The sequence below is a fragment of the Echeneis naucrates genome, chromosome 9, assembly GCF_900963305.1.
Source record: "Echeneis naucrates chromosome 9, fEcheNa1.1, whole genome shotgun sequence".
Taxonomy (NCBI): domain Eukaryota; kingdom Metazoa; phylum Chordata; class Actinopteri; order Carangiformes; family Echeneidae; genus Echeneis; species Echeneis naucrates.
In genome coordinates this window covers 2745481-2761839 of record NC_042519.1, presented here as the reverse complement: position 1 = coordinate 2761839, position 16359 = coordinate 2745481, and the positions used below count along the sequence as shown (strand labels likewise).

The window sequence follows — 16359 nt, the reverse complement described above, 5'->3', positions numbered from 1 at the left end:
ACATAATGAACTGTTTTATCACACATTTTTAGTTACGTGATCTAGAACCATGTCATAGACTGATCATCTGAACCAGGAGCAACATATAGTGAGTCCACTTTCGCCAGTTTCCCTCGGCCACAGCTGATATTTCGACATTTTAACTAGAGGTCTTATTGTGAATTGGTTCAGTAGCTTGGACTACTGTGTTTTAGTCTTTTTAAACTTTCATTTAAAATTTTTAGAATATTGAAGTCACTCGTAAAAAATCAATCAGAAATTATATTTATATTAAATGAGTTTCCATCAGCAAATATGTTTTGTAGAAAATTCAACTGTCACCAATTTACATTTATTATTAACATGATGAAGATGTGTTGTATGTTGTTAATTTTTTTAATCTGGCAAGTCATAGTCTGCACAGTCTCTCCATATACATATCTCCGTATTTTACTGGGGACCAGTGTTACTTTTCACAATATGAAATTATTTGATTTAACATAGATCATCCTTCTTCCTGCCTCCAGAGTGACTCTGCCTCCGCAGATTTTGTATGAAATAATTTCATGATTCATCCACTGAAGGATGACTAAAAACAGTGAGTGCAAAGAACGGAACGTTTGATTAAAACAAGAACAATGATTATGAGACCATGTGATTTTACATGGTTCCCTCAAAGCAGTAAAATAGTGTCTTCTTAGCTGTAGAGAGTCCAAAGTCTTCATATCAGAGTCCAGGCTCAAACACCAGAAAGTCAATGTAGTCTTTTTCTTTGGACTTGAAGGCCTCTGCGATGATCCGGGCAGCATCCTTGTGCTCCCGCCCTCTCAGAGAAATGCCATTGACCTCCAAGATGACCAGACCCACCTTCAGCTGCTCACTGTTATGAGCAGAGCCTCCTTTCTGTCAACGGGGAAATAAATGGATGGAAGACAGGCAGATGAGTAACTAGTGTTCATGACGTTGCTTACAGTGAACAGCAGCTTTATGTGGAATCTATTATTTTATAAGATTTGAAAAAGATGTTGCTTTTACCTCCACTGGTCTGGTGTGTTTGTTACTATTTAGATTCTTCTCCTGTGGTTCTGAACAAAACTCAGAAAGGAGAGCACAACTCTCCAATTCTCAGATCATCATACATATATATGTGAAATGTTTGATATACATAACTAACTGGAATGGTTATAAATAAACTAGTCATGCTTGATGTTGGTTAATAAGACGGCAAGGCTGAACATTTATTGTATTGTGATTGACTAGCACTTGCATGTTTCCATTTGGCCAATCTGTTACTTGGACAGGGTGAGTAGTGATCCTGTGAGAAATAACTCGGTGTCACACCATGGTGAGGTTGTCTTGTCTGGGCTTACTGTGTCTCGTCATTTTCTGTTTTATTTTGAAATTCCTAACTCTCCTCTTGTTTCGGAACACTTCCCCTTCCTCATGTCGCCTGTGTGCCCTCATGATTACCAATTGTCTCCACCTGTTCCCCATTTTCCCCCACAGTTCAAATAGTCTGTCTTCCCCTTGTCTTGTGGCAGTGTGTCGTCGATTCATGTCCCACACCAGCGTTACGATCATGCCACAGCTCTCGTTTCTTTGTGTAAGCTTTTGGTCCTTGACTGAGTAAATTTTTGTTTGTAATTTCTATACCAGAGTTACCCCTTTTTCCCCATAGCCTTTTATTCTTTCCTCTGCATGAGTGACTTTTTGTTTGTAAATTCTTTTTTGGGTAGATTAATGTTCATAGCTTTTGTGTTTTCCTCGTTAAGAGTGATTTTGAGTTTTAATAACGTTTTCATAGAATTACCTTGATCCTCCGCTTAGTAGCGTGAGTGAGTTTCTTTTGTTTTATTAGTCAGGTTTCCCTACAGAGTGTTTTTTGTTTTCCCCCTTTTTTTCCTTGTGACATCCCTTTAAGTTAATGTTTCATAGCCCTGTTTCCTTTTTTCACTTGGTTCTGAGATCATTGCTGCCAAGAATAAAGGCTGTGTCTTACAAAGCCTCTGCATCTGAGTCGTGGCCTGACACTTGGCCTTTAACAGCAAATATATTCTTTAGATACTTGAATAGACTTCACAGGATCACTGTAACTACAACAACTGTTCTACTGCTGCCTTTATGAAAAAAATGAAATAAACGCACCCCCCCAAAAAAAAAAAAGACCTATATAAATCAGTTTTGATTCAATCACAGACTTTTCAGTCTTGATATCAATGGTGCAGCCACACAGTGTGTGCAGCAGCCATTCAGAAGAGAGAATAATTAGGTTCCACTCACAATATAATTGGTTCAATGTCCATGAAATTCAGTTCAATGTTGCACCAATTGCACGGGACGCTGAATATTGCTGTGACTATGAGGATCATTAGCTCAGTGACGGGCTTTCAATGTCTTGATGGAAACAGGAGAAAAGGATCAGTCTTATGGAAACAACTGCATAGTCAAGGATGTCCTGTTCATCTAACTAGGAGACACTGGGGGGATGGTTCATGTGGAGGTGAACAAAGGTGCAAATGTTTCATTGCTGTTATCATCTTTCACCCTGAGCAGTTACTAAACATTATGGAAATGTACCATCTTCCTTTTTTGTACTGGAAGGTGAAGGGGACTGCAACAGGAGGGCTTTGACTTTCAGGTTGTTTTAAAGAAAGCAAACTGTGCAAAAGAGTTTCTATGAAAATATTAATCTGTAAAATGTACATTGACATAATACTGTCTTACCTGAATGGTGACAATGCGTGGCAAGGGTTGACGTGTATTGGCTCCACCCTCGATAGCAATGCCAAGGGTGTTGGCTTTTTTCACCACTCGGACCAGTGTAGCAGGAGGCTCTGGCAGAGGTGAGCCCATTTGCTGAGAAAAGAGTAATGATGTGATGATGAAGTGTGGTTACTAGGTGAACTTCAAGCTCAGACCTCAGCAAAAATTGCAATTTGCTGAGCCTTAAAAAGGAGCACCTGGTTACTTTGTGATGTCACACTGAAACAGTCCCTGCTCTTTGCCATGTCTAACTAAGCCTGCCTGGACCCACCATCCAACCTTAAGAGATCTAGTATCAGCTGGTTAAACACTAATATAATAATAATCAGCTGCTGTGACCTGAAATCCTATTTTTTAAGAGTGGTACAGTAAAGTAACTGAATGCTGGCATGTGTTTAACTTAAGCTTTGAAATAGTAGGCTTTATGATATCAGAGTCTGTACATGGGGCAAACTTTGCCATTTATTTTATAATTTTTCCATCCAATAATTTTATCCTTAACCCTAATAATGCCCTGCAGCATTTTTGGCACAGTTCAGGGTGTACGGATAGGGAGAGCAAACACAAAAATAATAACAATATTAATCACTGTTAATCAAATGATCTGGCTGACACTCTGATGCTAAATTGAAGTTGTATGCTTGTGGATTCTCAACCTTTCTGGGCCACTCGCAACTCACTGCTTCACTTCACGGCTGTCTACACAGTCTACACAGGACTCAGAGCATATTAAAACATGATGGCTACCCACTTCTACCAGAGCCCTGATTCCGACACTGGATTGAGGCTTTACTCTTTCAGATGAGCTTGACTCTTTTCTTTGTAGAACACTGCTGCTAAGCCATGGCCAATCTGTTACATGTAGACATGAGCTCTCCCTCCTGGATTTATTTTTTGCTATGGTGTGGGAAATGGGAACATATCTTGAAAAATCAGGTGACCTATTAAAATATTGTGAACACCAAAGTGAAATACATGGCTATGCTACTTTCTTTAATATATAGTCATTCATTCAAGTTGCAGGCTAAAGAGCACATCAACTTTCATACTCAGAACTCCATCTTTCATCAGTTTAATAACTGCCCTCCGGGTATATGTTCAATCCTCTCACTTGTTATGAGTACTTTTTGTTTTTATTCTTCATTACGTTTTTTTTTAAACATTTTTGGTATTCAGTTTCTTCGTGCTGATACACATTTGATGATATTTCTGGTTTTAGGAACCAAAAACCATCATCATATAGTTTAAATCTCCTCTCCCCTTCTCTCCAACTGGGCCTAACAGGCCAGTGAGCTGAAGGTTAACTGGTTTATACAATAGCAGATTTCATGTAAATTGCTTGGTTGGAGTAGCTGAGGGTGGTGACTCATATCTTGTGACATCACAAAGTTTCAGAAGTCCTGACAGCTAATTTTAAGGCTCATTTTTTCAATATTCCTCTGTGGTTTGAGCAATGTCACTTAAGAAGTGACAGTGTTAAGTTAAGAACATGAAAAATCGAATGACTTGATCAAGTGGCCCTCACCTGTCTGGTGGGTCCTGAAGCACGTACATGGGCCCCTGGCTGTTCAAGATGACATTTTTGGTTCTTGCTGGGTCGAGGGCTGCCGTCTTTACTGAGGCCTCCTGCCTCAGCTATATCCACCCCACTGTCCTCACTCAGCGTCTGGCCACTGTCTGATAGCTGAGACAGTGTGGCCCCTGGATACAACGCTATTGTTAGTACAAACAGGGACTATGCACACAACAAAGGAAACTGGGGTCACTTCTGGTCTCACACACTGTCCTGTCCTGATGTGTTTAAGCCCGGCTTATACTGAGATGGGATAATATTCTGATTTTAATATATTTTAGCATGATCTGCTTTCATTTTTGTCGTTTACTGTTAGTACAAACCTGCTGCCTTGTTTTCAGTGGGTTATTTGGAAAATACATCTGATAATCATACAGCTTTTTAAATTATGTTAAATATATTTACTATTTTTAATGCATGTAAATACCACTTTCCTTTTTTCCTACCTTTATCCTCTTTTTACTGCCTTCTTGGATTAATAATATCTTAATCTGAAGATTCATTTTACATATCTTGCTCCAGGCAGCTCATTGAATTGTTTGATGTTGTAGATATGTGGAGAAGGATATAAATGCATTTCTATCAATTGGTGTTATTATTATTTACCATTTAAGTTGTATTTTTTGAGGTGGTACTTATTTTAACAACTTCCAATGTGTATATTCAATAAAATGTTGCTAATATTTTTAACAGCTAACTAAGCAAAAAATAAATAAATAAATAAAAAAAAGTCTGGCGTATGTTTTGTTAAATGTTGCACAATATATGATACTAACAATTTACAATTTTGCCCATTAACTGTAAATTGCTTGTGAAAGACAGACACATAGCTTTATAGTGACACATCCTCATGCACTGTACCTCTTTGCTGTGGTCTGGAGTCTGCAGACAGCCAGTTCATGTCTGTTTGGATAACTCTTTGAGTGAGGGCAGGTGAGCAGGGGCGGTCAGGACTACAGGGTGGAGCAGCAGGTGTGATGAGAGAAGGACAGGGGGATGGACATGGTGAAGGATGGGGTGATGGATGAGTTGATGACATGGGAGATGGTGCTTTGGAGGAGGACGCAGACTTTGATAAGATGAAAGACTTCTCATAGGAGCTGGATCTGGAAGAAAGCTTGACAGATCCTTGTGGTTTGGCAGAGCTGGAAGAGTCCCGGTGGTGCAGGAAGCCTGGGCAGGTGTGGTGCCCTGAGCTAGATCTAATGTTGTGGCCAGGATGGTGGTGAAAGTGATGAGCAAAGTGGGGGTGGTTCAGGTGTTCAGCACTACAAGGCTGGTAGAAAGTGCGATGGAGTGCATTGAGAGAAGTGTGGTGGGTGACTTCAGTGACGGGCTGATCAGCGGAGGCTTGGGAGGGCTGGTGGGTGGTGAGGAGGGATTTTAGTGACTTTTGGAGACAATCCTGCAGCAGCGGTGTGGAGCCAGCAAAATTTAGGCTGGAGCCAGGCTGCACCAGCCGAGCTGGAGACTTGCGGCAGAGCTCTTTCTCCCTGGACACTCTGTTCTGGGCCTGGAGAGGAGCACTCCTCCACAGAAATTCCCCTGAGGTCTGCATTTCATCCTGTCAGGAAGAGAAGAGTGAATCCCACTTGAACAATTCAGCTTCTCTCTGAGCTGTGCTCAGAAAAAAACAAAAGAAAGATTTAGATTGTTCTACTGGATGGTGTAGTTACTCATACTTTCTTTTTTTAACACAGCACACATGTGATCATCTTAGCTCATTAAGACTTTACTACTTCTAAAGATTCATTTTTTTTTTTATTCTGTCGACAATCAGAAACATTAAAATGTTTACTGGCCCAAACCTGTGCTGTCTGTGCACAGGACAAAAAACCCAGATGAAAAAACAATGTTTATTGATAATTGCTGAGCTCTGCATACAGTCGTAATTACAGGCTTACACAGATTAACATCCATCACCACAAAAACAGGAATAGAGTATGAAATAAAAAAAAAGATGCAAAATTCTAAACTATAATGTAAAAAATGATGTAAAAAAATAAGAAGAAAAAAGAAAGCTCTGTCTATGTTGCAGGTGTTTCATTTGGGCTTTGGTTCATCCAAAAGCTGGACTCATTTCTGCCCTGACTTTCAACATCAAAGTTTGCAATGTAAAATGAGCGGAGCTCTATCTTGCACAGCAGATGAACTCAGATGCTTTTATCTATTTTCTACCATTTGATCAATTAAAAATTCGCCGATGTAAATATCCAACATATGTGCCATCAATTGTGCCACTTAGAAGGGAATAAATTCTGGGTCCAGGTTGATATACAACCTTCCTGTGTATGGCTTTTTTACTTTTACCTCAGGCAATGTTAATCCTCTACTCCTTCCTGGAGGATGAAACAACTATTGAAGCATCCATGAAACTCCTAAGGGGCATTTTTATCTACAAATCTTGTTCTACTAATGCAATCTGTCCTCTTGAATTTTTTGGCAGATAAAATAAAAGAGATATACCATAGAGAGGTTCTGCAAGCCTTTAGCATTCCCCTCAAGCTCTTTTTCTGTCCAGTCACCAACAGAGATATCCGTCTGAAAGAAACAATAAGAGTATGAAGCACTGTAGCACTGTGAGGCAAGCTCTGTGATAAAAATGTTAACCTCCTTATGAAGGATACTACATGGATTGGGTTTTCCCCAGAAGAGAGTGTAAGAGTGTAATGGGTCCAAGAAGGTTCAATTGAACCAATTAAATACCGATTTGTTTGAGAAAGCTTCTCTTTGGCAACTGCAGCAGTTTAAGTTGCCATCACCGCAAAGCATTGTGGGTTTTGTCTTTGATTTGGACCATCTCTCAAGATACCAAATAAAAAAAAAAAACAAAACAACTATTTTATGATAGGATTACAAAATTAACATCCCAAGTACAGGACAATGTTCAAAAGTTCAAAATTATAATTCGTAGCAAAATCAACTTAAGGTTGCTTCCCTGGGAAATAGGCTGGTTCTCGTCATGCTTTTTGAAAAGGTCTGTTTCTATGCACACACACATTCATCACAATGGCATTTGAATCACTTTGAAAATGCACTGTGGAGGAGCTCAGTCTGAACCACAGGCTGAGAGAAAAAGAATGTAACCATCGTAGTGAAGAAGTAATCTGAATTTAGCAGCTGTCTACACTTCACTTACATTCTGTACAAACAAAACCACAACATGCACAACGGTTTTATGCTTCAGGATTATTTTCTTTCATTTACTCACAATGCTACAGTGATTGTCACAACAGAGAGTGAAGGTGCTCTTTCTCTACACAGGCTGTGTTTAGACTGCAATTCTACAAAATAAATGTCCAGTCAAGAAAATGCAGCATGTGATGGAAACAACAGAAGTACACCATCATTTAATTACCAGAACTTTATGGGGAATTTCGCATGAATCAAACCTTTAGTCAAATCTTTTTCGTGAACTATTAATGAATCAATCAGCAGAACTTTGTATCAGACTGCAAGTATTCAGGGCACATTCACCTCATAATCTAAATCATTGGCTGCTGAGCCTAAGGGGCAACTCACTCTGATGCCAACCTGTTTTAAAACTTCAAGTTTTTAAGTTTGCTGCTCTACCCTGATCAGGCACATCTTGTGTTGGCATTCAGTCACACAGCAGCCACACTGTAATATGTCCACTGCTTTAGTGTCTATTTTCCTTAAATATTACCATTTAAAAAACAACCTCATATTGTATTGAACAATACTTGAAACCGGAGACTGCAACCATAAACTCATTAGGAAACCATTACTGAACTAATAAATCAAGTTGGAAATAGGGGAACATCACAACTTGATGGTCATTAGATAGAATTCAGATCTAGGTACATGATTCCACAATGACTATTCTAAACTAACTAATCAATGATGATTTGGGAAGCACCCGTAGAACCAGAGGGAACAACAAGGCAGCCGTCAGCGTAACCAATGATGACCTTGGGGAGTGCTCCCCTTTGAGTGTTTATGAAGCCTTAGTCTATTTTTACATCGCAGTTGTAGTTGTGGTGGGGAGTTACCGTTGCAGTGATGTTCTGTCCTGCATCACGGGTCATAGGGGCGGCCAGGCTGAAGTGGCCCTGAAAGTGCTGCACTCCCAGTCCTCTGTGCCAGGGCTGGTGGACTTCCTGCTGTTGGTGCAACACCAGCCGGTCGTACAACTCCACATCCTGAGGAGCCACCAGATCCCTCACCTCTGACAGCATGGACAACTGCAGGGAGGTAGAAGAACACTGTGAGAGTTAGGAAAACACATCCAAAATCAGGAATGAGCCAAAAGAGGAGACACTCGTGAGACAACGCATTGCAAATGAATGTTTCCAACTTTCCTTCACCCCATGATGTTTTCCATTGCTGTCAAGCACAAGTAGTTGAGAGAGGAAATTATTTTGACTTTTTTGTTCTACTGTTTATCTGTTTCCAGGTCATGGGGGTTGCTGGAGCCAATCCCAGCTCACATTGGGTGAGGCCAGAGTCCACCCTGGACAGGTCACCAGTCCATCACAATGCCAACACACAGAGACAGACAGAGACCAACAACCACTCACACTCATATACACAAATTCCAAATATGAAATTAATATTATTAATTATATTAATATAAATATTATATATTCCAAATATACACAAATATATTATTAATACTTTTGTAACATTTCATCTATAGCTTCCTGAGAGCCCAGCTTTCATTTGGTATGCATATATTAAGTGTAATGGTGAAGAGAACCCAAAATTCAATCTGCCTATAAGAGGACCATTCGAGCTGTCTTTGGAAAACAGAATGGTGGAGGGAAAAACTGAAAAGTAGATTATCACAAAGTGTACAGTTATTTCTACTGATGTAGCTCAGGCCCTGCAACATCCTGGCGACCTGTCCAGAGTGTACCCCACCCTCACCTGCAACATGGCCTGGATAGGCTCCAGCACCCCCTGTGATCTGGAAATGGATAAACGGCAGAGAATGACTCAGAGTGGGGGTGATGCAGCTCAGTCGCAGATTTTTACCTTTGCATGTGTGTTGAAGAGCTCAAAAAGAGCCATGACCAGTGACTCCACTCCAATGTGTCCATCCTGATACTCCTGTAAGTAGTAGCCCATGGTCTTCCTCTCTGGTTCTGTCAGCAGCATGTAGGCCTGCTGCTCCAGAGACAGCTGAAGACCAGGTGGACCGACACCTTTGCACAAGGCAGGCTGAATGGACAGATAGAATTATCAGTCAATAATAATCAGCTGGGATAGGCACAGTAGCTTTAAAGGGCTTTAATGTCAGGAGGAGGAACACATAAAGAATTTTGTGAATTTGTGTTAACAAAACATGAGAGAGGGCAGCATAGCGACATAGTGGTTAGCGCTGGCTCCCCACGATAAGAAGGTCGCAGGTTCGGTTCCCGGCCTGTGCGGCATTTGCATGTTCTCCCCGTGCCTGCGTGGGTTTTCTCCGCGTACTCCTGTTTCCTCTCACCTTCCAAAGACATCATGTTTGAGTTAACTAGTGACTCTAAATTGACCGTAGGTGGGTTAGTGTGAGTGGTTGTTTGTGTGTTTGCCCTGTGATGGACTGGCAACCTGACAGGAACGTTGGCTGGGATTGGCTCCAGCACCCAGAAACGGAAAAGCAGCAGAACATGGATGAAACATGAGAGAAAGCTGGAGAAGAGGTGTTTCAGGTCTCGCAACATCATACAACCTCGCCCAGGCAACTCAGCCAGGGTTGATCAGGCCCTGACTTGTGTCTGAGTAGCAAGCCCAAGCCAGTCCAAGCCATTTTCGTTCTTGATGGCCTTTCGAATGTGCAGTCCCTTCACTTCCAGCATATTGAGTGCCCTGATGAATGAGTGGCCAGCAAATCCTCTGCACCTGACCTCAATGGGGTCCTCCACCCCCTGCTACAGCATTCGCCTGCCAGCTCCTCGTACAGACCCTCTTCCTTGCACAAGCCTCCTCCATCCGGTCTTCCCAGGGAACAGTCAACTCCAGCAGGAGCATTTGCCATGCGGTTTCTCAACACCAAGAAGGTTTCTGGCCTGAGTGTGGTCACTGCCATGCTCTCTGGCAGTTCGAGCTGTCTACCTAGGTTCAGCTTCAGCTAATGAAGCCAGGAGCCCCCCTGGTTGATTCTGCTGTGGCTTCCCCCCAGCCTTGACAAAGGCAATGGTCTGCCTTGCTGGTTGTTGTCTGCTGCAAGAGATCCCTGTGCTGACAATGTGCTGACAATGTGTCCCTGTGCTGTAATTACCTTCAGCATTTGGTCATGGCGCCAATGGTAGCACCAGTGGTTTTGGGCAAAAACTCAAGATGTGCTCTAGCGACCCTCCTCTCTGGCAGAATGGGCACAGTGTCTCCCAGACCCCAGCAGAAGAGGTTGTCGTAAACCAAATGAACACTGTTATTATCTCTCATTAAACCAACAGAGTGTCATGTGCTAATGTAGCAGTCTGATGTGTGTGGAGTCGTGTGCATACTGGTGCTGTGCTGCGCTCAGACACAGGACCTCCGATTTCAGACAGGGACGATTTTTTGGGTGGTCTGTTACATTCAGGAAGGCTGCAAGGATTAAAAGAGTTGAAGGAGATGTAGCTCACAGATACTGTTCGGGCCACTCATTATATTCCTAAATCAGTGCACAGATTTACTCACATTCCTGCCAAACATCAAAGTTTTGTGCTGATTTAAACAGCTCTGCTAACTGGTGAGTGAATTGTTACACTAATTTACATTTACAGGAATTTTTGCATCATCCATTGTTTGTACTTACCAAAAACGTTCAGTTTCTGTGATGTCTATTCTCTAAGTTCTCAGTCAAACTACCGATAACTCACTTTGCACTACTATAATGTACACAAAGCAACTGGCGTCAAACTGTGCAGTGCTCCTTGAGGCAAAACAAGAGGGAAAGCACAAACCCTATTAGGAGAAACGAACGAAAACTAAAAACAGAAATCCATTTCTGGAAATGCTAATGGGCTGACGGTTCAACTTTGGACGAGAAGTGTACAAAATTGTAAAGCAAGCTTTGTACCTAACTTAACCCTTTATGAGATTTAGATATTTCCTCTAAACTAGCCATTTTAAATTTCAAATATGTGGTTGTTTGTCCACATTAATGGGCTTCATATTAACAGCCCCACAGTATAAAGCATGTGGTGCAACTGCATTTATTCTGTTTCCATGTCACTTTTCACCTAAAGCAATCAGAGCTTCAGTTGATTGTTCTTATTAGTGGCACATTGTTTCACACAGAATTAGATTGCATTGAGGTCAGCAGATCACACATTATAACTGACCAGTTCCAAAACACACACACACACACACACACAGAAGCTGTGTTTTTTGTGGGCAAAGGAGTAGCTGAGAGAGCCTGAGCTACTCACTGCTCTGTCAGGAAACAATAGCACAAATCACAATATTAGATATCTTTAAACATTATGATAGGTGTATGTAAATGCACAGTTCATTACAGAATGACCAATGTGCCCACTGACACTCAGTTCGATGTGAGTGTATTTGTCATGTCCATCCACCCATCTTCATCCAATTATCCAGGGTTGGGTCATGGGTCATGTAAGTCATGTAAGCCATCCAAAATGAATTCATAATTGAGAGAAATCTAAAATTCAAATATCATATTTAGGAAGACAGAGCAAGTAGCAACACAGCAGACATTCAGTGGCTGTGAATACAATGCAGCTATTACGCATGCACCACATATCCAGTGTCCCCCCACATTCTGACGGCATGATTGGTGTGTGTGTGTGTGTGTGATGACTGGAGAACATCTTGGCTTTCATTTTGGTGTCTATGTTATTGGACGAGAGTGGACAAACTGTTTGCGAGACATGTCATGCCTTACAGCTCTCATTGCATGATCCGGAGATTTAGTGTCTCACCTTGTTTTCCACAGGTGACGCATGTCTCCCAGCAAAAGTAGACAGAGAAAAGACTTTCTGACAGTGATAGAGATATCCTACAATCTTAGCAACTACATATGGAGACAGTGGCTGACATTTTCTGACAGAAATAACTCTCCAATTTACGTAAATGGAGAAAGATGGAGCTGGAAATGTTGCATACGGATGACGATGATCCCAAGGGGAAGGTTCTTTCCTCACTACAGACACTGGCCTCTACATGATGTGATAAACAAAGGTATAACCTGAACAAGACTGAGGCTAAATCAGTTAAAGAATATTACTTTCAGTCATCAGTTTAGAGTATTGTAGGACACATTAATTTCTAGTAAAAACAGACAATCGTGCATTTACACGAGAGGTAAATTAAAGATGAAGTTGGCAGAGTCCCACCATTGTTCAAATGGTAGGTAGGCTAAAGGCTGCTCCTTATAAGGAGGGATGGATATACAGCATATGGGGCTGGTAAGAGTCCACTCAGTAATGCACGGCTGCCATTCTTACCTTTCCTAATGCATGTGTAGCTCTGGCTGAGGATGGTCTGCAACAAAGAAGAAAACAATGCATGGCATATTTAAGTGACAAATGATCTCCACTTAATGTGCAATCATCCTACAAAGCATTTATTGAGAGCAACACATAAAAGTAAAAGCATCAACATAAATGCATTACCTTACCATTTGTTATGCATGTAGGACATTACAAACACAACATTAGCGTGCAGCCTGCGGTGGCTACATGAATTTAATGAAGTGTGGAGCTGAGAGCCAACTTGAATGATTTATTATGCAGCAGCAGGCGGAGAAATTTATACTTCCCCTAACTCCCAATCAAGGCCAGCTCCATTAGGGGCTGGGGACAGATGGATGAGCCTCCACTTTACTGTCAGACACAATGGAGATGTCAAACCCAATCTTCCAATACAGGAAAGATTTCCTTGCCCTCAAACTGAGTTATGGAGGTTCTCCTAGATTAGAGGGTGTTCACAGAATGACAATATTTCATTCATTCAGTCATCCCAGAAAGTGAACAATACTCAACGCTAGAGTCCAGCTGGATATTTGCCGCAAAACTACAGATGATCTTTTGGCATGTTACATGTTACAAGTTACACGTTTTTTTTAAGTCAAGTATGTATGTACCTCCCTACAGACGGCCACCCTAAATATAATCTTCAATCTTTAAGAATTTTACGCCCTAATGACAAGACACAGATAAAAGGCTGATGATACAATTTTCCAACTTTCCTTGATCCTGTCATGCTCCTGTTAGAGTTCAGCATCAGATTTCAGTACTAAACAAATGCAATATCAATAATATCCACCACAGCAACTGTGTTTGCATTCTTTCATCTGCTTGATGATAAAGAGCAGCAACATGGAGATGCAAATACCAAAACTACTGTACTACTACAGAGTTATGGCTATTTCTCATTTCTGACTGGAAAACAACTGATGTGTAATGATGTGTAATGATGACAAAGAGACACTGTCACTGTTCTTTAATAACCTCCTGCTGCATTGATACCTCATGGTAGCCAGCACATGCTGCCCAGGCTGAAAAATCACAGCTCAGTCCACAAATGGTATTTGCAGCGGCAACAGACCAGACATGTGGTTGCATTTTTGAAGTTGCAGTGCAGCCTGCAGCAGCAAAACTATAACTTAAGCAAAATGAAATAGAGCAGCCCCCTGTTTATAAATGGCACTTTTCATATAGAGAGGAGCGATTTGGTCAACTCTGTTTTTAGGTACAGAGGTTAGTGCTGTTGCCCAACAGCAAAAAGGTTGTGGGTATGGTACCCGGCCTGGGGCCTTTCTGTGTGGCTTTTGCATGTTCTCCCTGTGCCTGTATGGGCTTCCTCCGGGTACTCCGGTTTCCTCCACCCATCTGGTGTGTGAGCGTGAGTATCAGTGGTTGTTGGTCTCTGTCTGTCTCTGTGTGTTGGCCCTGTGATGGACTGGTGACCTGTCCAGGGTGACCCCGCCCTCACCCTGTGTGAACTGGGATTGGCTCCAGCAGCCCAGTGACCCGGAAACGGATAAAACGGTTGAAGATGATGAATGGAAATGCACTTCAGATGAAGATGAAGGTCTGTTAATCATTCAAATGCAGAGCAAAAGTTCTGTTCCATTGCTTTTGACAGTTTTAGTATCTACCTCAGTATAATGCACTCACCTTGTACTGCAGGTGCCAGCACTGACACTAGAGTGGACGCCAGCACTGGCAGTGGGGTTGGTGACAGAGCTCAGGTTAGCGGTAGCATTGGTCTCAGCTATTCCCTGACTGCAGATCCATTTGGTCTCATCCACCACTGTGCGCGCATGAGGAAGACGACCGACATCCCTCACCTTCATCAGCAGGTGGTGTCCTGTTTTGAGGATGTGAACTGCCTCATCGTGGCAAATGATGACAAAGCTCTGACCGTTCACTTCCACGATCTGGTCACCCACCTGCAACAGACTGGCTTAATCAATATAAGCCCTGCATACAATCATGTATGTAATCAAAAATCTTTATCAGTGAAGGCCAACTGTCGACAGACACAGACAGATTGGGGAGGGCATTTAGCCTTGTCACAAATAATTCTGGAAGACAACCAGAGGTGATGTTAAAAATTATGCAGCTGCTCTCTGCTTGTAGTCTAGAGTGATGTGTGTAGACAGCAAAGAACAACTAGGTGCCACAGAAGGTGCGGCATAAGATAGACCCTTCTCTGCTTACATCATAAAGTAAATGAAAATGCACTGTAGATTATTTTAAAGGTCTCATATTGTAGAAGATAGGATGCACAGTCCAAAGAGAAATACATAAGACACCAGAACTTCTGTAATTTTGTGATGTCACACTGATGCAGTCAGAAATCAGAGATCTTCAATTTAATCCAAAGTCTGCTGTTTGGTATTTATCTTCTAAATGTTGAGGAGTTTCAGTGTCTGATGGCACTGGGAATGAATCGTTTCCTGTATTGTCCTCCCTGGATTTTAAATGGATTAACTGTCCACTGCTGCAGTTTTTCTGATCCACTAAGATATTATGAAAGGGATGGTCTGTGCATTTTAAAACGGCTTCTGCCGTCCTCTGTGTGCATTGCTCAACAGCCCCGGTCAAATGTGGTTCCAATCACAGAGCCAGCTATTTCCACCAGTTTGTCCAGCCACCTTGTGTCCTTTTGTTTGATGCTGCCTCCCCTACAGACTGTAGCATAGAACAGTATACATGCCCCCACCAAGTGCTGCGTTTTTCTGCAGATGTCTAACAATCTGAGCTTCCTGAGCCATTGCCCTCAGCCAAGCCCCAAACTCCCTCAAAAAAGTTGAGGCACAGTCAGATAGCCAATACGTCATTGGACATCCTTAAATATCATTTTAGACCTGTGAATTTGGCTCATATCACCATTTTCATTTAGCGGTGAGCACTATTAATAAACACAGCTAGGTTACTGTGTGTGGTTAGTAATCACCCAAAGGAGACGCTCATTAGACCAACTCATAATCTTATATCCCTCTGAAGATTAGCATTGCACTGAGAGGGTACTCAAATACACAAATATATCATCTTCATCATCTGGAGGACAAAACTTCAACAACAAAAAAACTGACTTTGAATCACCCATCAAAATGTTGACAGGTTCACTCAGTTGTACCCTGCAGTTACTGTTACATTATTATGTGAGTGCTTAGTGCTCAACTGTTGGACTGCAACATCATTCTCTTGAGCCTTTATGTCGAACATGACTGTACCGACAATCCTTTGTGTGGTAGTACCTGCAGTGGGTGTCTCCAGCACAATGCCTGCCACATTGTCTTGCTGATAAAATATGTGAACTCTAACAAACCTCATGAAATGTGCGTTGTTGTTGTGCGTTCTTGCCAGAAAACTGGCTCACATTCAAATGAATGCTGGTTCATTTCCGGATCTTTTGTTCACATTTGAAATGGCCATGTTAATTTTGTGCAGCAGCAATCAGTCTGCCTATTAGTCTGAGGCCGAAGGAGAAGATCTAACATGTTCTCTCTGGCAGGATGTTAATGAGTCAGTTACTGTTGTTAATCCTATACAAATGAATCCCACGTGTCTTAGTTTAATACACTGACCAATCTGGCAAACACAGGTGACCGCCTGCATTTGAGCTGATAAACC

General features: G+C 41.8%; 1 protein-coding gene across 1 annotated transcript in view; it reads right to left on the bottom strand.

Annotated features, from left to right (window-relative positions):
- Window positions 1-559: 559 nt before the first annotated feature.
- whrnb (whirlin b) overlaps window positions 560-16359 on the bottom strand; it is a 56177-nt gene continuing 40377 nt past the window's right edge. The window contains exons 4-12 of the mRNA XM_029509831.1: window positions 14395-14669; window positions 12721-12757; window positions 9314-9499; window positions 8329-8520; window positions 6782-6856; window positions 5177-5879; window positions 4295-4455; window positions 2704-2835; window positions 560-882 (exon numbers count right to left, since the gene is read on the bottom strand). Coding sequence (XP_029365691.1) covers window positions 706-882; window positions 2704-2835; window positions 4295-4455; window positions 5177-5879; window positions 6782-6856; window positions 8329-8520; window positions 9314-9499; window positions 12721-12757; window positions 14395-14669 — 1938 coding nt within the window. The 3' untranslated portion in view covers window positions 560-705. The remainder of the gene's footprint in view (window positions 883-2703; window positions 2836-4294; window positions 4456-5176; window positions 5880-6781; window positions 6857-8328; window positions 8521-9313; window positions 9500-12720; window positions 12758-14394; window positions 14670-16359) is intronic.